The 23,635-nt window shown below is 39.2% G+C and overlaps 1 protein-coding gene across 2 annotated transcripts in view; it reads left to right on the top strand.

Annotated features, from left to right (window-relative positions):
* CTDP1 (CTD phosphatase subunit 1) overlaps positions 1 to 23,635 on the top strand; it is a 106,055-nt gene that overhangs the window by 697 nt on the left and 81,723 nt on the right. Inside the window, exons 1-4 of one of the 2 annotated variants that reach the window (XM_061346338.1) lie at positions 13,326 to 13,451; positions 16,008 to 16,091; positions 21,264 to 21,357; positions 22,720 to 22,848. In XM_061346338.1, the coding sequence (XP_061202322.1) occupies positions 16,051 to 16,091; positions 21,264 to 21,357; positions 22,720 to 22,848 (264 nt within the window). In that variant the 5' untranslated portion in view covers positions 13,326 to 13,451; positions 16,008 to 16,050. Of the gene's footprint in view, positions 1 to 13,325; positions 13,452 to 16,007; positions 16,092 to 21,263; positions 21,358 to 22,719; positions 22,849 to 23,635 lie in introns of those variants that run through there. The other variant, XM_061346337.1, reaches the window with a different exon arrangement.

The raw sequence follows: 23,635 nt of genomic DNA, 5'->3' as shown, positions 1-23,635 counted from the left end.
AGCCGAGTCATTCGCGATGAGAGCTGAGCAGGCCCTCCACGTGCTTCGGGGCACTGCTCTTACGGGGCAGAACTAAGGGGAAATGCTTTTTTAAGTTCGGCACTTCGCTGTTAGGTTGGTACAAAACTCAGGTAGCAAAGGGATCATTTCTTGTCCCATAGGAGGAATTTTAATGGAAATTAGAGACAGCGAGAAAGCGTTTTTAAAATTACTAGAAAGCGTACATATACTATTGGGAGCCTAAATGCTTTTAATACTGTAGATGTTCTAATGCGTAAGGCTTCACAAATGTAAACGAGAAGGTGTAATTGGAACTTTCAGGAGAGCAAGGGATTAAATGGGTGAGAGTATCCATAGTTTAATAGTGGTTTTGACTTGGTAAGACTGGATGTTTGCCGGTTTTTAAATTCTTACATGGCTAATAGATAGGGCCTCTCAGATTTCTAGGTTAAATTGGAGTAAGCTTGCTACCCTGTACTTCAAGCAGATTGTTTCTCAACAGGAAACCATTGAAACTCTCGACTTCCTCTGTTTTATGACAGCAAGTTATTTTCTTTTATTGCAGTTCTCTTGATTTTTGGGGTGGGTGCTGCCAGACCTAAACTTTCTTGATTGAAAATCATCAGTATATACGAAACATCTGTGTATGGGTGTGCTCTCAAAGGTTTAGGAGAAAATTAGTAATATAAGGTGCTACAGAATAGATAAAAGCTGTGTTTTGCTACCGAGAGCACTATTCTTTCTGAGATAAGACTGTGGCTTTCCTTTTGTGCTACATCAGCATACTGTTGTTGCATCTGGTACAACATGGCCAATCTTTTAATATCAGATTTAGAACAAAGGCACAAGAAATGCTAGGTCACACTAAAATTTTAGAATACTATGTGCATGGTGAAATTAACCTTGATAGTGCTGAGCAGAAGAGGAGATAAAGTTCTGGTGTTGTCATCTCATTATGTCAGCTAAGCACTTGGGAGGAAAATCAGAACAAGATCTTAAACGGTAAACAATTTAAAATATGCTGGGTATGATACAGCAGTGTTTTAGGCTTAGCTTTGCTCAGTGTAAACTTAGGACTTGAATGTACAATTTTTATACAATGCTTTTATTGGATTTGACTAGTCTTAATTCACTTGATTATAATTAGCACATCCTGGCTTTGAGACAATTAGGAAATAAATACTGGTGGGGTTTTTTGCTGTTGTTCTTGGCTTCTAACCCATTTGTATCTTAGACCACTTAAAGTTAGTTCTTAAGTTATTGACTACTGCTGGATATTACGTTTCTGTAATTCAGACTTTCCAGTGTGTATTTTCTGTTGCATCCTGTAATGGTATTTACTGGGTGAATGTAGAAGTTCAAGCAAAGAGGTAGAAGCATGATCTAAGGGTAGCAGAGCTAGTCACTTAAGGGTTTGTTTTGTGTGTGTGAGCATGTAATCTCTTCCCTGTGGCTTCCCATTTTGTAGAATAGAAATAATAGCATTCCATAACTGATCAGCAATATCTAAATATATGTTAAGGTTGTGCAGTATTAAAATACAGGTGTGATAAGATAGGTAACATATCTGGAGATGCTGAATAAAATTGAGATTTTATTTTTTTTTTAATTCAAACTATCCATGCTTCCTTCAAAAAAAAAGTGGGTTTGGTCAGTTTAGCCCCGAATTCTCTGTAAACCAAAGATAAATGCAAATATTTATCAGGCACTTAAACACTGTAGAAATACTGTTTCCATTCCAAATGTATTTCCATTAGAACTTGAGGACGTAAGTTGATTAAACCTTTTTATTTGAGAATACATAATGTGACTGGCTGAGGTGTTTTCCTATGTCAATTTAGTTGTTGTTTCTGAAAACAATGATATCTTTTAGCACAAGTCTTCCCCTTTTAAGAATTTTGAGCTTTTGGATATTTCTCTTTTATATCAGGCATGAAATGAAACCTACATAACTTGGAAGTAATTTTCCACATATATAGCACTTAATTTTCTTGTCGTTTGATTACCCAGTTTTTGGCAGTGACAATAGTGTAAACGGTTCACAGGGGAGAGGATGGTGGGGTGGGGTTGACAGCCCAAGGCAGGCAGGAGGTGGCTTTTGCTTAGATTAGCAGAGGTAGGTTTGCATCAAGTGTCAAACTAGGATTGAAGAGGAAGGTGTTTAACACTGTAAACAGCACAGATGACAGTAAGCAGTTAATTAAAGGTCTTTGATGTTAATTAAGCATAATTTCTATGGGTGGCAGAAGCAACAAGCATCAAAAACTGCTGCACTGCTCTGTGTATTCTTAATGCCTGTTAACCATCAAGGTTAATCATTCTGAAGCTGCTACAGGTATGTCAGGATTCTGGGTTGGGTTAATGTTTTATTTTAGGTGAATATTTACATAAGCATTTCTAATATGAAACAATCATCCTTTGATGGAATATGCTACTGAAAATCTTTTTGTTGTTGTTGTTCACATTAGTAAAGTCTTCCAAAATATGTATTACCTGTACATTTAAACCACGTAACTTTGTATCTTATTATGTAGCTTCAGTAGTTAAAACTTGCATTCTTCAACAGAACATAAAGTATATGAAACTTATAATAAAAATCTTGTTTAAACCTATCTGGTTTCTAATGAAGCAAAGCTTGTATTTATTCCTTGTATTTTGTGGAAGATAGCAGGAAAAGAGTGGGAATGTGTTTTCTAAAACTAGACTATTGTGTTATTACTTTTTTTTTGTCTTTTTTTTTTTAATCATGAACTTGATTGGATAACCAAAGGAAGATACATATTTTAAGATCTATAATGTCACAGAGTCTCAGGGCCTAGTTTACCACCCAAGATGAAGACACTTAACCCTGGACTTCAATACTTTTCATCTTCCAGTCTTCAAGAGAAATAAAATGCTGATTAATTACTGTTTATTTTGAAGTGATGACATTTGTAATAAACTACAGGAAAATCAACTTGCTGTTTCATTTATACACAAATGTTTTCATAATATCCTGGCAAATATTTAATGAGCTTTACTAGAGTCTAAAAAAAAACCCAAACCCTCACTGCCAAACAGGGTTGTTGAGTAACAAATAACAATCACAGCTTAATACATCTCTCCTTTTAACCTTTAGATCCATTCAGTTTTTTTTTTTTTTTTATCTTACTGTAAGTTTGGTATGCATCTTCCCAACCCTTTTCCTGTGTACCCTCCCCTGTGATACTACAGAAGCATGATTTTAATGGGTCTGTCTTGTGTTCAGTCAAATTTGATATTGAAAAAGAGCCAAGTTATAAGAGAGTGTTTTCTCTCATTCATTGCCTTCTTTTTCTCCTTTATTTCCCTGGCACCTAACAAGTTGGGAGCTCACACTAGCTAATAGCACTGAATGGCAGAATACAAGGTCTCTTTTCTTTACATGACCATCTGTTTTTACAGAACTTGTAGGAACTCCCTTACCTAAGAGAATCAATTAGCCCTGTTAGGTTTGATTGGAAACAGGCATCATTCTTGGAAGCTGACAGTTGTGTGGTTGTAGCAGCTTGTGTCTGTAGTTGTTTTTGGTGTTGCTTCCTTAGGCCATGGCTTTTTGATTGCTTCAGGCTAATATGAGAGTTTGCTGGAAGAGATGCTCAAGCTTCTGTGTGCCTCTAGTTTACATTAAGGTGGGTGTTTGAAATCATGTAGCTAAAGATGCCTTGGTCTCTGTCTTCTTCCTTCTTCCCCTGGAAAAGTTTGAGGGATGAAGAGAGAAAAGACTTTTGAATTGTCTTAGAAATTTTATCTTAAGCGTTTAATTTTTTTTTCATTTGAGAAGTCTTGCTAGTACAACTTGCATGTTGGAGCAAATCCAGAGGAGGGCCACGAGGATGATCAGGGGGCTGGAGTGCCTCCCATATGGAGACAGGCTGAGAAAGTTGGGGCTGTTCAGCCTGGAAAAGAGAAGCTTGTGTGGAGACCTTGTAGCAGCCTTCCAGTATCTGAAGGGGGCCTGGGGCTGTAGTGATAGAACAAGGAGTAATGTGTTCAAACCTAAACAGGGGAAGTTTAGTTTAGATATAACGAAGAAGTTCTGTACTATAAGGCTGGTGAGGCACTGGAATGGGTTGCCCAAGGAAGTTGTAAATGCTCCATTCCTGGCAGCATTGAAGGCCAGGTTGGATAGAGTCTTGGGTAACATGGCTTAGTGTGAGGTGTCCCTGCCCATGGCAGGGGGATTGGAACTAGATGATCTCAAGGTCCTTTCCAGCCCTAACTGTTCTATGATTCTATGCCTGCTTAGACCTTTCTGATTTGATGACTGCGTGTTTAGTGTTAATTCAAGGGCTGACGCTAGCAGGGATCCCAGCCATTCAGATAGTCTTAAGTAGTCAGTCTTACCCAGTGGAAGACCCCCTTAGGTAATTTGGTAACCCAACATTTGAACTCACTAAATAAAAGTGAACATAGGGTGATGGTATTGCAAATTCTTAAATATTACTAGAAGTATATTACAGTATTTTCAGTTGGGACTTTCTAGCCTGAAGGCTTAGTAAAGTTACCAGCCTTTCATTTTGGGATCTGTTTTTGGGAATGTTAATAGATAATGCATTGTAAGTTGTCACTTTACAATATTCTTATGAATATCTGTTTTCTGTAATTAAAGGTTAATCTAAGGTCTTCTAGCACATGTGGGTAGTTGAATTTGTAGCAGCTTCCTTTTTAAATATATAGGGAGTATATGTGGCTTCCTGGAAAGAGAGGTAGTATTGTTTTACAGGTTACGGTTCAAGGATCTTGATTAAACATTTTGTCTAGGTTTTGTTTTGCTGAACCTAGACCTATGGAATCGGAAATCTTACCCTTAGACTGTAGAGGCAGGATAGATCCTGTCACTAACAGGAGGGGCTTGTCTGTCTTTGAAAGACTTTGGAAGAAAGAAAAAGTTCTCCCCTTTTTTTTTGTGTGGACAGGAAAGTGCTTCCACAAATAATGTATATTGTGAAACTTGGGTGAGAATTTCTCATTGTGTTTTATAGAATCATGGAATGGTTTGGATTGAGAAGGACTTTAAGATCATCTAGTTCCAACCCCCTTGCCATGGGCAGGGACACATCACACTAGATCATGTCACCAGTGCTCAACAAATGTGTGTTTTCCTTCAGAATCTATATCCTGGCTCCTAATGAAGTGCTGCTTATCTGAAAGAATGAACTGTTGTTTCCAGTCAGTAGAAACTACTTGTTGCCCTCAGATGAGCCTGTTGAAAAGGAATTAGCCAGAGTGAAATACATATGCCATTTGTCAGAGCACACTTTTCTGACATTTTCCAAAATACTGGTCCTGTTAAAAAGGGGGGGTGGGGAATGGGAAGAGGAGCCTGTATCAATACCCATTTTCAAAACAAAAGACAAAGGTTTTGTGTTCATTCCAGTGCAATGGGAAGGAAATTTTTCTTTAGTCATCTGATGGGAGTGAAATTATTTTGGTTTAGGGTAACTGGGCTGATGCTGGATAATTTATATGAGATAGCATTAATCAGAACCACCTCAATCCAGGACCCTTTTACTTTGTTTGTTACTGTGGAAAAGATCGCAGTAAACCACATTGATTACATTTTATGAATACATCAATTTTTTTTTACAGTATGTCTTTTTTTAAGGGAAGCATGGGATACACTAATAATAAATTGCCTTTCTACTATTTTTTTATAATTTTTAGAAAAACTGTAGAATAAGGCAGTGATTTTGATATTTAAAATGAATAGTGCCCATATGTTTGTGTTGTGATTTGTAGTTTAAAAATTACATGTGAACTGCATAAACCCCCATTCACAGAAGAGATGGGTGAACATTTCTAGCCAAGGCAGGCATCAGTAAACAAGAAGGGAACTTAATTAACTTCCCAGGTAACTTTACAGCTATTTATAATACTTCCTCTTTATATGCTGAGCATATAAAGCATTCTAATCTGTTGTGCTTTGGTTTTGGAATGTGTTTCTGGGTTCACGTGCTGCTGTTTGGTGTCCTGAGAGTGTGTATTGTCATGTGGCTGTTGACAAATGTGAAGCTGCTGTTTCCTGGTTTGAATGCTGCTGCATAAGGTATGACAGTCATGTTCCTAAGCCCTTTTAAGGGTGTTAAGAGTTACTACATTTTCTTTCATAAGTGTATTCGCTGGCTTAGCAGCAACTCCAGCCGAAAACGTATACGTAAGGAAGTGTCAAGATAAGTTTACCACAATATCCAAAAGGAAAAGGAGAGGAAGAAGCTGTGAGACTTGATTCTCAGAAGTAACAAAGGGACCATGATTGCTTAAGCGTCTTGTTCTAATGGAGAATGTAATGAAATGTTTGGAGGAGGTGTAATGTTCTCTGTTAATAGATGGGTCTTTCTAAGGCAGAGGAGGAAAGGTCACAAGATCCTCCCAGATTTCATATGCACAGTAAGAAGCAAACACCACCTATACAGCTTTGCTGCTAGCTCTGTGTGTGTATGTCAGACTGTCTCTTTCTCAGTCATCTTTCCTTTGGTGTTCTAGTTTGGGGTTCATCTGTAGATGTTTCTCTAGCTGTAGGCCTGCAGATGCAGAAGGCAGATCAAATCTATTCAGGTAGTCTTGCCTGGGGGTAGGAGGAATGCAGTGGTAAATTGGTCTGAGATAAGGGGAAATTATGTGCCTTTACCTAGAGGAGAAGTGAGGGATTTGAGAAAATATACACCTGAAAAGAACAAAAAGAAGTCAGAAATAGGATTACTTCAAGACTGTTGTCGTCTGGCTTTGTAGCACTTCCGCTGTGACTACTGCTCTTCAGTAGGTGATGTGAAAGTTGAAGTGTAGTTTTAGAAAATTGTGGTTTTATGTTAATTGGCCTTCTGTCAAATTGAAGGATGTACAGTCACCTCTCTGCCACTTCATCTTTAGCATAAATGCCAGTTAGGTTGGCAGTGTTCATCATACATATGTATATTTATTCCATGGATAGATTTGGATGACTTGGATTTTTGATCCTGCTGTCAAGATGACTTGCTGAACTAATGAACTCATCTTGAAGTACGTATGCTGAAAAGCTGTACTTAGTGGTTTAGAAAATGGATCCTGGGATAACATAAGCTTTGTAAAAAATATTTCATTTGAAAGCAGCAAGTAGATTTTTTTCTTAGGAGCTGTACCATGCCTCATTCTTCCCTTGCCAGCTTTTGTTTTGAATGGTCTCCTTTTCTTAAACCCGTATTATTTATTGCTTTTACCCTGTGATTCTTATCCAAGCAGGTGCTGATGGCAGTGGATTCATGAGATGCTAAGAGAGGGAAATCATAAAAATATGAAACACCTTCTTTAGTGTAACAATGGAAATCCTGGGTATTTATATTAAAACCACAGGTATGGTTTTTAAATTTGGACATGTTCTTAAAGGTGAGCTGATGCCAACCTCATGAAGTTTTAACTGTGACAAGTGCAGGGTCCTACACCTGGGTTGGAGCAATCCCAGGCACAGCTACAGGCTGGGCAGAGAAGAGATTCAGAGCAGTAGAGCAGCCCTGCGGAGAAGGACCTGGGGGTGCTGGTTGATGAGAAAATGAACATGAGCTGGCTTCAGTGTGCACTTGCAGCCCAGAAAGCAAACTGTATCTTGGGCTGCATCAAAAGGAATGTGACCAGCAGGTCGAAGGAGGTGATCCTGCCCTTCTGCTCTGCTCTCATGAGACCTCACTTGGAGTATTGTGTGCAGTTCTGGTGTTCTCAACACAAAAGGACATGGACCTGTTGGGACAAGTCCAGAGGAGGGCCACAAGAATAATCAGGGGACTGGAGCACCTCCCATATGAAGATAGGCTGAGAAAGTTGGGGCTGTTCAGCCTGGAGAAGAGAAGGCTGCGTGGAGACCTCATAGCAGCCTTCCAGTAGCTGAAGGGGGCCTATAGGGACGCTGGGGAGAGACTCTTCATTAGGAACTGTAGTGATAGGACAAGGGGTAATGGGTTAAAACTTAAACAGGGGAAGTTTAGGTTGGATATAAGGAGGAAATTCTTTCCTGTCAGGGTGGTGAGGCACTGGAATAGGTTGTCCAGGGAGGTTGTGAATGCTCCATCCCTGGCAGTGTTCAAGTTCAATTGGACTAGGCCTTGGGTGGTATGGTTTAGAGTGAGGTGTCCCTGCCCATGGCAAGGAGGTTGGAACTTGATGATCTTAAGGTCCTTTCCAACCCTAATTATTCTATGATTTTAAAGCTACTATGTTTTATCTGTTCCAGAACATCTTTTATACCCTGCATAATTCTTTTCTAAGATATGTGGCAGAAGGAAGCTGGTGATGATGTGTTATGTTTCTAGCTGTAACTGGCATTAATCTACACTCGGTCATCTTTGTTGCTTTGATGCTTGTGTGTAGAATTTGCAAATAGGCCTTAGAGATGCTGTCAGCAGTTTGACAGTCCATGGGACTTTTCCCATCATGTTTCTGTACTTGGTGTAAGGTTCTGATGTTAAGTGTAGTCAAGGGACATGCATTCACTTTGATTTTACTGTTACTGCTTCAAGTGAGGGACATCTCTTCAGTTAAGAATATGTAATCCGTGTATGAACACAAGGTATTTTCCAGTCTTTCTAGCATTAAGCTGTTTTTTTAGGTCTCAGAGTTGTGATGCCAGTATTCGGGAAGTGCTGTGTGAGTGCTAATGTTGCAGTGTGAGAGAGCTGGCAGTAGAAACTCAATTATATGAAATAATAGTGTTAATAGTTTACAGTAATGATGGAGGGGGATCTGTCTGCAGAGCTGCTGCTTCAGTGAATTACTGAGATGTGACAGCCTATTCTGTTACTGTTAGAAGTTGCACTTAATAGTAAAGAAACAAGTTAGAAAGATATGAGCTCTTAACTCTGTACTTCTGTGTTCTGTGTGAACTTTGTTTTGAGGGTATTTTATGCAAAGGTATGGAGAAGTGCTTTTTTTGTTGTTGTTGTTGTTTGTTTTTCTTTTAAGGTACTTTGGAGTTCTCCTGAATAGATTTTAGCTAAAAAATGATCTAACTAAAATAAGCTATTCCAAATAATACTTGAAAGACTTACTGGATTTTATGTGAAGAAGACTGTGAAGCCTCTTGGGGTTTGTCGGTTTTGGTTGGTTGTTTTTTGGGGGGTTTGTTTGTTGTTGGTTGGTTGTTGTGTGGTTTTTTTTTGTACCTTTTTATTTTACAGTTATCTATAGATGTGTGCATGGAGGGTCAGAAAGGGTTACCTCCTTCCTTGTAACGCCAAACTCTTCCAGAAAAAAAGGAAATGCTTCTTAAGACTTGCAAGTAGTGGAATTAGACTTACTTCATGCTTAAGATATCTTTTGGATTATAAATAAAATCCAGAAACTCTAGGCCTAAGTTTTTCTTGGCACTCATGACCTATGTCTAAACCTGAATGGATATCTTGCCTGGAAAGTAGAGGAGAAAAATGACTTCAGCTTTTCTATTCTAAAGTGTTCTGAAGTTCACTTTTTAACTCATAATTATGAACCGTTTGCTCTTAACAGGGAGGAGGAAAAAAATAGCAATCTCAAGGCCCATGATTTTCTCATTAGCCTTGGAGAGAGGCCTTGAAGTGTGAACTGTGCTTTCTACAAGGTACTACTTGCAGCAGTTGTTATTATACGGTTGTTGTAATTGCAAACGTATCTTTACCCTGATGTCTGCATCATGCTAGGATAGGGCATTAGGGTTTGGGTTTTTTTTGTTTGATTTCGGGGTGGTTTTCAGAATGGCATACTTGGTTGTGTAAGGCCCCTGAGGCTCCCACATATTTGAAATACAGCCTTCTGCTTGCTTGTCCTTGAGTGTAAATCAAGTGACTTCTGTAAAGAACTGATGAGACAAGTTTCTTGCAGCATCTGGAAGAGGCTATGGGCCGTGTGTTGCCAGTAGGAGCAAGAGCCATGTGTACTTGTCATACTTGGTATTTTTAATCCGTTATTCAAGAACTCTATCTGCTTCTTCAAAGATAGTGATGAGGGTTAAATAAATACAACAGTTAAATATCTAAGGAATTACTTCATGGTGATTTCAAGGTGATTAAGGCTTTGAAAAATTCTTGTTACAGACTGGTGTCATAGGTAACAGAGGCTGTGGCTTGATATAGATTGGGCTTGAATGCTCTTTCTAGTGGTTGTAAATGCTGCAGCCACATACCACAAAATGTTGTTCTAGTATAAGCTAGCAAAAATGTTGGTGTTTCACAAATTTGAGTAAATGAAATTGTAGAAGCAGGCTTTAAGTTGAATCAAACTTCATCTGTCTGCCATTGTAGTCTCATGACAGCTAAAATGTACTTTGTTCTCAATCAGTTGGTTGATTCAATAATAGTTGATGTTAATAACCATTGATTTGAGATGTGTTCATTTGGTAATTTCACCCTTTGATAATTTGCCAATAACATTCCCTTCAGCATGCTGCAGGACCAAGGAGACTGTTTGTTTACCTGTACGCCAGAATCTCATTTTGCTGCATTAAAACAGTTTTCATATCTTCTAATGCTAATTGCAAGGTCAGATAGCATCAGACTGAGGACAGTGGCTTTAAGTGATCACAGTAACAACTTGGGGTATGTGTCACCTGTCTTTACCCCTAACTGATTTGAGGAAACCCAGCAACCTCTTGGCTTTTGACAGATACCGATGAGATGTGAGTGCAGGGCAGTAGCTTTGTCTTGTAACTTTTGTCTGTTTTCTCATTCACACATTTGGAAAATTGCACTGTATTTTCTATGCCAGTGGATGGTTCCTTGAAAAAGACTTTAAGGTAATAAATAAAACTTAGGTCTTCATGGCAGGGAGATGTTCAAGCTAGCCTTGAACAGATAGGGAAGCTAGTTTTAGCCCTGTATGTAAAAACATTTACACCATTGATCTTTTCCCATCAGTCACCTTTGCTTAGATTCTAAACCTGGCAGCAAACCTGGATAGGGCTGGTCAGTTCTTCTACCTCCCAAGGTACTGAAATAGTCCTTTTTGCAAATGCAAAAGGAGCAGGTTGGGCTTTCAGAGGAAACTCTGGAGGTGCTGGCGAGCAGTCCATTGCCTTTCTTTGGGTGCAAGCCATTGGAGCAGTTACCTCTGGAAGTGGAACCAAGCTAAAGGCTGTGGCTAACTGAAGTTAGACTAGTTCTGAATAACAGAGATAACGTGTTAACATGTTATGCTGGGTACCTTTAAGGTACAGGTCTTCCATAGTTTTCTTCAATAAAGCTCTCATGGCCATTGTACTTGTGTGCTTCATCTGGCCAATCCCTCAGCCCTCCTTGCCCCAAACATGATAAGCTAGTTTTTAAGAAGTCACTGTTTCCGTAACTCCTGCACTTGTTGCTGTCATTCTTTGTTGCAGGAAGTGTTGGATCATGCTGAGGGGAGGAGAGGGGAGACAACAGGGGACCAAAACCCAACCAACCAAAGCAACATGAAACCTGTAGGGGATTGCTTTTGTTTGTAGCAGTCACTTCAGTAATTCAATTAACTGGTTGCTACAACTGAAGAGTAGCAAATTGTAGCATAGATATGAGAGCTTTGTTCTGGCTTTCCCACTGCAATTAACCTACCAAGAACCACACCGTGGCTGTGCTTGATACAGAGTTTTTGCATTTGGAGTCAGCACTAATGACCAGGCCTTGAATTAGCACAGGCATTGACTTCCTCAGTTAATGAAAGCAAAATGTCTGTATTGAATTTCATGAAAGTTTTCCCATTTTATTTTCTTTCCCATGCTGCTGATTGAAAGCAGATACTGTTAAAAAGACTTGTTTTAGAAACAGTCAAAACTGTGGAAGTGCTGGGAGAACAGCAAAGGGTTTATGGTCGTCTGCATCCTGAGGCCATTATTAAATGTCTGTCCCTATCCATGATCATTGCAACAAAATCGTTGGACTTAGCGTCTCTGTTTCTTATTTACAAGCACATCTGGAAAGAATGTGTATAAGATCCTAGAGTGGGTTTCTTTATTTATGTGTTCAAGTTTCATTTAAACCCCAAGATATTTTCTTAACTTAAAAGAAACTGTGTGAGCAGTTTGCTGTCCTCTTGCAGTCCTTTGGCTATGAGGGTGGATACTGGTATGGTCAACTCTTTTTACAGATACCCCCCCCCCCCCCTCCCCAAATGTGCCTTTCACAGCTGTGTGGCTCTTCCCCAGTGCCCGGCTTACTTGCCCTGTTGTGACAGTTTGTAAAACTGGGAAAAGAATTTGCATCTCTTGTGGGTGCTGGAGAAGTCCGGGGAGAAAGAGTAGTACTGTTAATGCTGCCATCAGTAGAATGTATTACAATTCTTCAGATTTGGGGGTATCTGTTTCTTCTCTCCAGAAATGGAAGTAGGGAGTGGCGCTGTTCTTTAAGCGGGCTTCACACATGACCCAGAGAACAAGCAGAAGCCTGAACCCTTATTTGTATATGCAGCCATTTAAAGATAGACATGCACACTTTGATTCGGCTTCCTCTTGTCTGGTAATTGTCTTGGATCTTGGCCAGTATATTTTGAATATCCCTTACTTCAACAGCAAAAGGAGTGTTTCCAGGTCTGAAATTCACGAAAGTAGTTTTACTTCATTTCCATGCCTGTTCTTCCAAGGTATATTTCTTTTTAGTAATTGAAGCATATATGCCACAACTTAAGTGAGTAAAACATTAAAGCATGCTTAAGCCTTAGTAGAGTTCAGGCCTTCTTTCTGAAGCATTTAGTATGTGGGTTGTTTGGGCTTTTCCTTCTGAGAAGTCTGCTTAAGATCCTGAGAGTTGGATTTGGAACGTGACCAGCTGGGTTGTACAGTGATCAGAAGTTTGACAATACTCTAGAGATCTTCCTCTGCCCTTTGAGTTAAGAGCATCTAAACACCAGTATAGAGAATGGTATGACAGAGCACTTGATATGTTGTATTTTTTACCACCAGCAAGCATCATAAAATGGGTGTTATGCTCATATTTAAACGTGCAGGGACAGAACTGATATTTAGCAGTGCTGTTTGGCATGTGATAAGGTACAGAGGTGCTGTTCAGAAACAACTTAAGAACTCTAGTTCTCTTGTAGGAATCTCTTCTCCATTGAAATCAGAAGGATGAGATGATGTGTACCTGCGCATGAATGGAAACTCTTGCATGTCCTAATTTGAATCATACCTCAGCCCAGGAGTATACCAGCTCCTCCTATTGCATTCCTGGAATGTTAGGTTAACCTCGAATGCAAAGTAGAGAATGCCTGAAGATATTTTGGCTTCTAAGCTGGCATCAAAAGACTTTTTATGCCAATTTAATTAGTTTTTGATAGCTCAGGAAAAAAATTGGTCACTGTAAACTCTTGCACGCATTTCTGTAACTAATAATGTGAGTTTGGTTTTTTTTGGCCTTTTAGGTATCTGTAATTTTAGTTTCATATGCTGAACACAGGTTGAACATGAGCAGTTCTGACATGGTCCTTAACATGAGTTGGTAGCCTAAAAAGGAGCTTAGTGATGAATCAAGGCAAAAGACAGCAAGGCAGACATATTGTCAAAGGGAGGGGAGAGAAGAAAAGTCAAGTGAAATAATGCAAACATGGGGGGTGAGAGGAGAGCTAAATAATCAAACAATGAAGTGCCAATAGCGACGGGCCACAGAACTAGCTTGTCTCTTGTGCAGTTTCTGTACAAAACCAAGACTGGGGACTTATTATTTATTTTCTGTGAAATACATACTGTGCTTAAAAGAAGGAGATCCAAAATGCTTACACAGAAAGAAGAGAGATAATTTCCAAGCAGATGATGACTGATAGTAAGAAGGGAATAGATCTGTGCTTTTGCAAGTTGCAATACTGGTAGTATGATGGCTTGTGAAGACTTTTCTTTAAATAAACCAGACCTGAATCTAGTTTTTATTTCCAAAAAGGGAAAAATCCTCAGCATGGGTATCTATCTAACTGCAGTTTTTTTAGTAGAGTTATCAGTCTTCTGGTCATTGAGAAATGGGAGACACACTGGAAGTAAGCAGATGCAGTGCCATTTGGAAAGTAGATTTTCTTTTGGAATTCCCAAATGCTTACTAGCCAAATATACAAATGGGAGATTTGAGCATGCAAAGCAATTTACCCCCCTGGTGCTGTCTGCTTACTGCAATACAGATTTGAAGCCAAAAAGAAAACATTGCAACCATGTTATGAAGAGCTTGGATTATTTTATTTGTTTTTATTTAGCTGCTTGGCTTTTTATTTTTCTAAAATATTAGAGAGCTGCTACAGCTCATAGTCACGGAGTTTGAGAAATTCTGCATTATTTCAGAATTTAGGAATATATGTGGAAACGTTGGAAATTATAGCCAAGCTATAGCTATTTATTAGGAGTTTAAAGAAAAGGCTTAATTGGAATGATTGAGTCCTTCAAGAAGAAAATTAGAAAACTGAAGAAAATGGGAGAAGTCTCTCATAATGACTGTTCGAGTAATTTAGAGGAAATAAATTTAGTAATTTAGAGGAAAAAATATTTTCAAGACCTGGAATTTCCAGAATGGAAGTTGAACAATGGAATACTTCAGTTAGATTGTTCAACTGAAAAGCAAACTTTGTTTCCTAAGCAGTTTTCAGAAGTAAATGTCACACTTACCTGCATTTCAAGGTCTAATTTCTGTTTTGTTTTAGCCATTGTGTGTAAGAAAGAATTAAAGTATCCTTTTCCATGTCTTTATTTTAAAACTGACAATCCAAGCCTTAAGGATCAGAAATTAAGCTACTTTTGTGAAATGACTGAATCAATATATTTTCCTACTGTGACACAAAAAAGTAATAAAGATGAAACCAGTATCGATCTTGTCCCCCTGCGCTTGGCACTGGTGAGGCCACACCTTGGATACTGTGTGGGTCCCTCTTTGCAAGAAAAACACTGAGGTGCTGGAGTGTGTCCAAAGGGCCACAAAGCTAATGTAGAATCCAGAGAATAAGTCTTATGAGGGAACTGGGGTTGTTAAGTCTGGAGAAGAGAAGGCTCAGGGGGACCTTACTGCTGTCTACAGCTACTGAAAGGAGGTTATAGTGACCTGGGTCAGTCTCTTCTCCCAATGAACAAGCAATAGGACAAGAGGTAGTGGCCTCAAGCTGCTGTGGGGGAAGCTTAGATTAGATATTAGGAAAAATTTCTTCATTGAAAGGGTTATCAAGCACTGGAACAGATTGCTCAGGAAAGTGGTGGAGTCACCATCCCGAGAGGTATTTAAAATACATAGAATCATAGAATAGTTAGGGTTGGAAAGGACCTCAAGATCATCAAGTTCCAACCCCCCTGCCATGAGCAGGGGCACCTCGCTCTAAACCATATTACCCAACGCCTCGTCCAACCTGGCCTTGAACACTGCCAGGGATGGAGCATTCACAACCTCCCTGGACAACCTATTCCAGTGCTTCACCACCCTAACAGGAAAGAATTTCCTCTTTATATGCAATCTAAACTTCCCCTGTTTAAGTTTTAACCCATTACCCCTTGTCCAGTCACTACAGTCCCTAATGAAGAGTCCTTCCCCAGCATCCCTATAGACCCCTATGAGGTCTCCACGCAGCCTTCGCTTCTCTGGTAGAAGATGTAGATGTGGTGCTTAGGGACACTGTTTAGTGGTGAGCTTGGTAGTGTTAAGTTTGCAGTTTGACTTGGTGATCTTGAGGCCTTTTCCAACCTAAATGGTTCTATGAATCTAAAGCTTCCATATTTGATTTACATTACTGTGTAGCTCAGTAGCATATTAATGGAGAGTTTTATCTGACTGAATGTAAGCTGTTTCTTGAAAGGTAGTGCTTGTTTTGTTAATATATTTAATTTCTTTGCTAAACTAAGGTTAGAAACTGACTGATACATGTTTCAGTGACTTCTAAAGGTGGGAAATTAAATAATTTGAATACTTATTGTCTTTTCCCTAAAACTGGGGCAAAAGCATGTATCTGATGGGACTGGCACTCAAATAATAACCAGAAATTATTATTTGAACTCTTTCAATACGTAATCATTAATCTGAGTGTCTGAAATTAACCTGCAATAAGTGTAATGCCTACATCTTTTTCAGAGGTGTCTTGGTGAGACTGGAAGGATGCAGCCATCCTGTTGTTATGAAAGGCTTGTGTGCAGAATGTGGCCAGGACTTGACTCAGTAAGTATTTTCAGCTCCTTTTTTCATCTTCTCCTGCGTTGTGATTAGAAATCCAAGCTCTTTCTTCTCTAATTTCATAGAATTGTAGAATGTTTGAGTTAGAAGGGACCTTAAAGCCCCTCTAGTTTCACTCCCCTCCCATGGGCAGGAACACCTTCCACTAGAGCAGGTTGCTCAGAGCCCCATCCATCTTGGCCTTAAACACTGCCAGGGATGGGACATCACAGCTTCTCTGGGAAACCTGTGCCAGGGCCTCACCACCCTCAGAGGGAAGAGCTTCTTCCTCAGATCTAACCTAAATATCCCCTCTTTTGGTTTAAAGCCATTCCCTCTTGTCCTTTCCCTCCCTGCCTTTGTAGAAAGGTCCCTCTCCAGATTTCTTGTAGGCCCCCTTTAGTTACTGGAAAGTTGCTACAAGGCTGCTGTGGCCTTTGCTTCTGTATTCTGAGTCTTAGTAGTTGTGGATCGTAAGGGTAGCTGAAAATGTAGATGCTAGTAGGGAGGAAGAAGGGTACTCATACTGCCTAATATAAGTAGGTGCTTAACATACAGAGTGCTCTTATAAGCAAAGTTGAGAGGGAGTTTCCTCTAAAAGTTAAATTTCAGCACAAAGCACTTCTCACATTTGCTTAAAAAAATCTATTGAGATTGGCTTATAAAATTGTTGCTTAAAATTGGGTGGTCTGAATATATTAATTCTTGATCACATTATTAATAGTGTGATCGTTTAATAAGGTATATATCTTTACTGAAAAATTGCTGCTTGTAGGCAAGAATCTGTGTTCGTTTTGGATAAAACCAAGACATGAAGACAAAACAAGCAAGTTCTATGCCAATGTTACAAATGTGTACCCTTTTTTTTCCCTTATATGTTGCTGTAGTCACAGAGGCATTATTTAGAACTATACTTTTTAGTCATTACAGGGTTTCATAACTAGAAATATGGGTGAGTAAGATTCCATGTGGATACTTGAGTTACAAATTTATGACTTAATAACTGCACACTCTCTTTCTATAGAGATAATTGTAGCATAACTTGCTAACTTAAGTAGCAAATGCAAAGAGCATGCATACAGACACATTCCTGTCACAGTGTATTCTACTTTGCTTTTTATGTACTCATAACTGAGGTTAAGAGTTGTAAGGTGTGTCAAGAGTGACTTAAACCTGGGTATTCTGCCTGTAGAGGTATAAATAGTTGTGAAGTAATAGTAGTTTCATCCATGTGATCTTACTTCATTTGCACTGTGTTGTAATGACAGCCAACTGGTCTCCAGTGCTTTCAATGTAAGCCTTCAAAGCTGGCTTAGATATTTTTTTTTTATTATTTTATTTTCAAATATTTTCACATGAAACTAAAGGAATTTAAGCCTTAGGCCAAAAAGAAAGCAAATTCAAAAGATGATTGTATTTCTCTTTTACTCTGTCTTATTGCTAATACAATTGGTAAAGAGAATGCTTCTTACATATATCAAATTACTAATTCAACAGCTGTTTCCCAGAGTGGGCTGTATAATAGACTGGATTTTAGAAATGAATGTTGTATGCTTATTTGGAAGGAAATACTTTGGTTTCATTTTAATTCATACTCATTATTAAGAACTATTTTGTGAACATTATCCCATAAACCAGCACAAGTGGACTAGATGTTGTGCAATATGTAACCCTGTTAGTGGTTAGGATATGACTTTTCATAAAAAGTTGGCTGTTAATACTTTGTTAACAAGTAGTATTTGGTAAAATAAGAAACCTAACTGAAAGTTAGGATAATAACAAATAGGTTTTTGCCTACTCTGAATACTTGTTTTGCGGTTTTAATACTATCACATGTAAATGCTGCTCTTTCATTAAAGATCTAGATAAATTCAGGGTATGCAGTGAATTCTGTTTTCTCAATTAATACTTGTCTACTTCAGCTATCTTCATTTTATACAAAATAGCTTATACATATGGAAGAACGTGTTAGGTCTGCTGAGGCTATGTCAGATGGCAGTTCAAAAGCATATGTGTTAATTGCTTTCCTTGCCTAAAGTGAATAAAGCCAGTTCACTGCCAGCTTATTGGGTGTTGTTCAGTGGTACATCCTTTCTGTTAACTAATTCTTACGCTTATTCAACAAATGGTCTGGAAACAGTTCATCTGTTTTAAATGCTCATTTAAAATACCATTCACTGTTGCATATGAGAGATGTTCTGAACTCTGAAGGATGTAACATGGTAGAATGTGCATGTAAACTTAGGACCAAAGGAAGTACCTGTCTTTTGTTTCTTGTGCTTCCAAGCCCTAAGGTACAGCAGAAGCATATCTGACTGTGATTCTGTCTGCTTCAACACAGCTAAGTAATATTTTTTTTTCCTCAGGTGCTTGCTTGTCATGAAGTGAAAACGGTGAAGTTTAATTCTGGTTGTAGATCTGATATCAAATTTTGCCGTTTGTAGGACAGGTACCTGTGAGAATTTAGAGATGTGTATGTGACACATAGGACAAAACTTCTATGATAGTATTTTTAATGTTGGTGAACCATAAATGTCTTTAAAATTAGGTACCACAGTTCCTAATAAATTGATCTTTGTAAGCTATAAACTAATGATACTGATGATAGCAGTGGTGCTACTTGGTCAGTTTTCAAGGAATTTCATACTCCTGTGTGTACACACACAGTTTTCATGTATATATATACACACAAAAATGAGGATGATATGTATACTGTATGTAATGATATTTATCATTAAAATTAGAAATTAACTTTCAATTAAATATTAGTGATATTTATATTTATCTGTCTATACATGCATCTATATGTGATTATATGAATACTAAGACTGTATAAAATTCATATAAAATATGGGCACACACATGTAGTACTTCACTGTGCTGAAGGAAAAAGCATGTATGGGTATTTCTTGGATGCTTTTCTTGAGGCAGCATTCACATGTAAGTAGCATAAAGAGTAATTTTGCCTATCATTTGCTTACATTTGTTTTATAGTCTGGCTTGGAGAAAAGTAGATAATTGCATGCTGAGAGATTGCAGAAAAAGAAGAAAACATTTAAATTTGAGTGGTTTGGTGGTTATACTTTGTAACTGCTTTCTAATGCTAATCAATACATAGATGTCTGTTTCATCCTAGTGTCATTTTTAATGAAATAATTATATGGAAGCATAAGTAATTATGGTGACTTTTGAAAGGTTTTCATGGTGAGCTGCTTTGATCTCTATCCATTTATCCATTTGGTTCAGTAACTTACATTAGCAAGAATTTGAAAGAAGAGTGTCTTAGTCAAAATATTTTTTTGGTGGAGACAGGTGCATAGCAAATAAAAAACAGACTAGGGAGAATGTAGGCCCCCTCAGGAAGCTCTCGGGTGAACTGGCTACACAGGATTTGGAGAAGGCTGAGGTTCTGAATGACTTCTTTGCCTCGGTCTTCTCTAGCAAAGGCTCTGACCGCACCACCCAAGTCTTGGAAGGCAGATGCAGGGACTGTGAGAATGAAGACCTTGGGCCCACTGTAGGAGAGGAACTGGTTCGAGACCATCTTAAAAATCTGAATGTGCACAAGTCCATGGGTCCTGATGAAATCCATCCGCGGGTCCTGAAGGAGCTGGCAAATGAAGTTGCTAAGCCGCTGGCCATCATATTTGAAAAATCATGGCAGTCAGGTGAAGTTCCCGACGACTGGAAAAAGGGAAATATAACCCCCATTTTCAAGAAGGGGAAAATGGATGACCCGGGGAATTACAGACCAGTCAGTCTCACCTCTGTGCCTGGCAAAATCTTGGAGCAGATTCTCCTGGAAGGCATGCTAAGGCACATGAAAAACAACAAGGTGCTTGGTGACAGCCAGCATGGCTTCACTAAGGGGAAATCCTGCCTGACCAATTTGGTGGCCTTTTATGATGGGGCTACAGAACTGATGGACAGCGGTAAAGCAGCTGATGTCATCTACCTGGACTTGTGTAAAGTGTTCGACACTGTCCCACACGACATCCTTGTCTCTAAATTGGAGAGACATCAATTTGATGAATGGACCACTCGGTGGATAAAGAACTGGCTGGATGGCTGCACACAAAGAGTTGTGGTCAATGGCTCAATGTCCGGCTGGAGACCTGTAACGAGTGGTGTCCCTCAGGGATCAGTGTTGGGACCGGTCTTGTTTAACATCTTTGTCGCTGACATGGACAGTGGGATTGAGTGCGCCCTCAGCAAGTTTGCCGATGACACCAAGCTGTGTGGTTCGGTTGTTACGCTGGAGGGAAGGAATGCCATCCAGAGGGACCTTGACACGTTTGTGAGGTGGGCTGATGCCAACCTCATGAAGTTTAACCATGCCAAGTGCAAGGTCCTACACCTGGGTCGGAGCAATCCCAGGCACAGCTACAGGCTGGGCAGAGAAGAGATTCAGAGCAGCCCTGCAGAGAAGGACTTGGGGGTGCTGGTCAATGAGAAAATGAACATGAGCTGGCAGTGTGTGCTTGCAGCTTAGAAAGCCAACTTTATCCTGGGCTGTATCAAAAGGAGTGTGACCAGCAGGTCGAAGCAGGTGATCCTGCCCCTTTATTCTGCTCTCATGAGACCTCACCTGGAGTATTGTGAGCAGTTCTGGTGTCCTCAACATAAAAAGGACATGATCTGTAGGAACAAGTCCAGAGGAGGGCCACGAGAATGATCAGGGGACTGGAGCACCTCCCATATGAAGATAGGCTAAGAAAGTTGGGGCTGTTCAGCCTGGAGAAGAGAAGGCTGCGTGGAGACCTCATAGCAGCCTTCCAGTAGCTGAAGGGGGCCTACAGGGGTGCTGGGGATGGACTCTTCATTAGGAACTGTAGTGATAGGACAAGGGGTAATGGGTTAAAACTTAAACAGGGGAAGTTTAGATTGGATATAATGAGGAAATTCTTTCCTGTTGGGTGGTGAGGCACAGGAGTAGGTTGTCCAGGGAGGTTGTGAATGCTCCATCCCTGGCAGTGTTCAAGGCCAGGTTGGACGAGACCTTGGGTGATATTGTTTAGTGCGAGGTGTCCCTGCCCATGGCAGGGGTGTTGGAACTTTATGATCTTAAGGTCCTTTCCAACCCTAACTAATCTATGATTCTGTATTCCAGATTTTAGTGTTCACTTTTCAGTAAGCTATTACTCTCTCTTTTGATGCTTCTTTTCCCTGTATGATTAGGATACGAAGCAAGAATGGAAAGCAGAATGTGCCACTGTCGACAGCAACTGTGTCTATGGTTCACAGTGTTCCAGAGCTGAAAGTTAGCTCTGAGGTAAGTATCATCATGCTTTCTTGATTCATACCTTTCACTATAGCTCTGCAGTTGAGAAGCTTCATTATAGAAGTGTCTTCAATGTTGTGTATACTTCATACAGAAAGTTTTGCTTCTCTCTGAAGAGGAGTTTGGTGTTAAGCATCAGTAGCTCAGGGTTTTTGTGTGTTTACTGTAATGCAGATCAGTTATTATCAGGTTTATAGTGTTCTTTTAGAGCTTTGCACTGAAAAAGATGCCACTTGTGACAGCAGCGTGACTACTTCAGTGTTTTTGTCTCTAAGAATGAGCAGTTTGTGGCAAGTTCAGTTTCCACTAGCTGAAAGGTGTTTGGAGCTTGTAGTGTCTTTGAAACTTAGCTTTACCCTTCACCTTGAAATTGGTCCCACTAGATGCAGAAAAGCTAGTTTGTTACCAACTTACCTGCATGTTAAACATCTTTTTCAACTGTTCAATTCACCTGAGTCATCAAAATATGCTTGTTCAGCCCTCAGTTTCTTTAGAGGCAAAAACATGTTTATTTTGAAGATAAACATTCTACTTATCTTCTTTACCAGCTTGATTATTTTTTAACTCTTTGAAGAACACCAGTAAGAGGAAATGCAAAGGTAGAAGCATTAGAAGAGTCCCCATCCTAGAGGAGGTTTCAAAGGGCAGTTTGCACTTGTCCCCTGCTTCTTCACAATGCTCCACTTTATCCACAGACAGCTGAACTTAAAAGCAGCACTGCAGCTTACTATCAGAAGTGGTTAAGGCAAACACAGAGCTTAATGTGGTACTTCTAAGGTTTGGAAACATGCGCAGGAGGAGTAAACTTCAACTCAGATTTAACAGAGTATAAAGTCTTTGACAGCAGTGCCCACACATAACTATGTAATCTAATTACTTATGTCTGAAGGCATTTATTCTTTAATCTTAAATTGTCAATTATATTCATTTTTGTCATTAGCAGTTTCAGTTTTTTATATAGCCTAGTGTTGTCACCTGTAGTGTACCTGGTTGATACAAAATTGCAAGTTTTCAGATCTGCTGATGAACTTGTCCTTTGTGTACCTCAAAGCTACTCCTGTTTCCTCCCAAGACTCCTGGCCTTGAAGTAATTCAGTGGTTACTTATTAACCTTGAAAGTCCTTGACTTTATCAATTTTAAGAGTTACCAGTGTCACAAAGATCTGAGAGTAGACTATGGGATTTTTTTTTCTGTGGAGAAAATGCTGGCAAGGCTGCCATCACTACAGTTACATTAAAGCATCATTTCTAATGCAGTTAGTTTGTGTGAGAACTTCTTAAGTTTACAGTGCACAAAAGGCAATAAACCTAATTTTATTTCTTCTAAGCTTAGTTATGAATGTTTTGTTACAGCAAGCTGAGCAGCTAGGAAGAGAAGATCAACAGCGACTACATCGAAATCGAAAACTGGTGCTCATGGTAGATTTGGATCAGACATTGATCCATACTACAGAACAGCACTGCCAACAAATGTCTAATAAGGTAAGTATTTGGTGTTAACTTTCAAACCAAAGTAACAACAGGAATATTTCTAACAGTATTTAAATGATGGTTCCATGTTTAAGTAAAATTGTAGTTGAAGACTAAGAGAAAATGAGAAATAAGTCCTCTGAAATATATTCCTTTTTTCTGTGCATTTAAATTGATAAGTTTTCTTCCATTTATGCTTTCCTGCACCTTTACATTCTAATAACTTTAAGAGAGAAGTTTCAGGTAGCTATTTTTAATGTCTGCTTTCCTTCCTCTACAGTTCACAAGCTGAGTATTCAGTAACGAGACTTTTTTTTTCCCCTCCCATGTCTGAGGTGGATATAGTGAATTACTGTTTGAAGTCCCTCTTTGGGTAATCCTGTTTGTTGCTACATCTGTCATTCCTTGAATATGTCTAGAGATTTTTTTCTTTAACTTTGTTTTTCTGGGGGGAGAGGGGAGTTTGGGCGTTGCTATTTAATTCTTCCTGAAACATTGGTCATTGCACGGATAGGGACTATTGGCTTGTAATATTTCCAGCTTGGAAACTTAAAAAAACTAAAAATAATTTTAAAAAGCATGTTAGAATTTATCTACAGTGTCTTGTAAAGGAGGATGCAAATTCAAACTTGTCACGCAAACTACAGCTGCATAGTTGCTCTTTTTTAACTCTGGTCATTTGCGCATGTCCAGTAGGTTCAACATACATTAACTCCTGCTAGGAAAAAGCAAGCTGTAAATGTACTTCATAACTGAGAGGAAAAGGAACAGTGAATGTTCAGCTTAAGATCAAAAAACC

The sequence above is a fragment of the Neopsephotus bourkii genome, unplaced genomic scaffold (genome assembly GCF_033783945.1).
Source record: "Neopsephotus bourkii isolate Nb327-2 ecotype Australia unplaced genomic scaffold, CSIRO-AGI_Nbou_v1 NB_272, whole genome shotgun sequence".
NCBI lineage: Eukaryota > Metazoa > Chordata > Aves > Psittaciformes > Psittacidae > Neopsephotus > Neopsephotus bourkii.
This window is presented reverse-complemented; position numbering and strand designations above follow the sequence as displayed.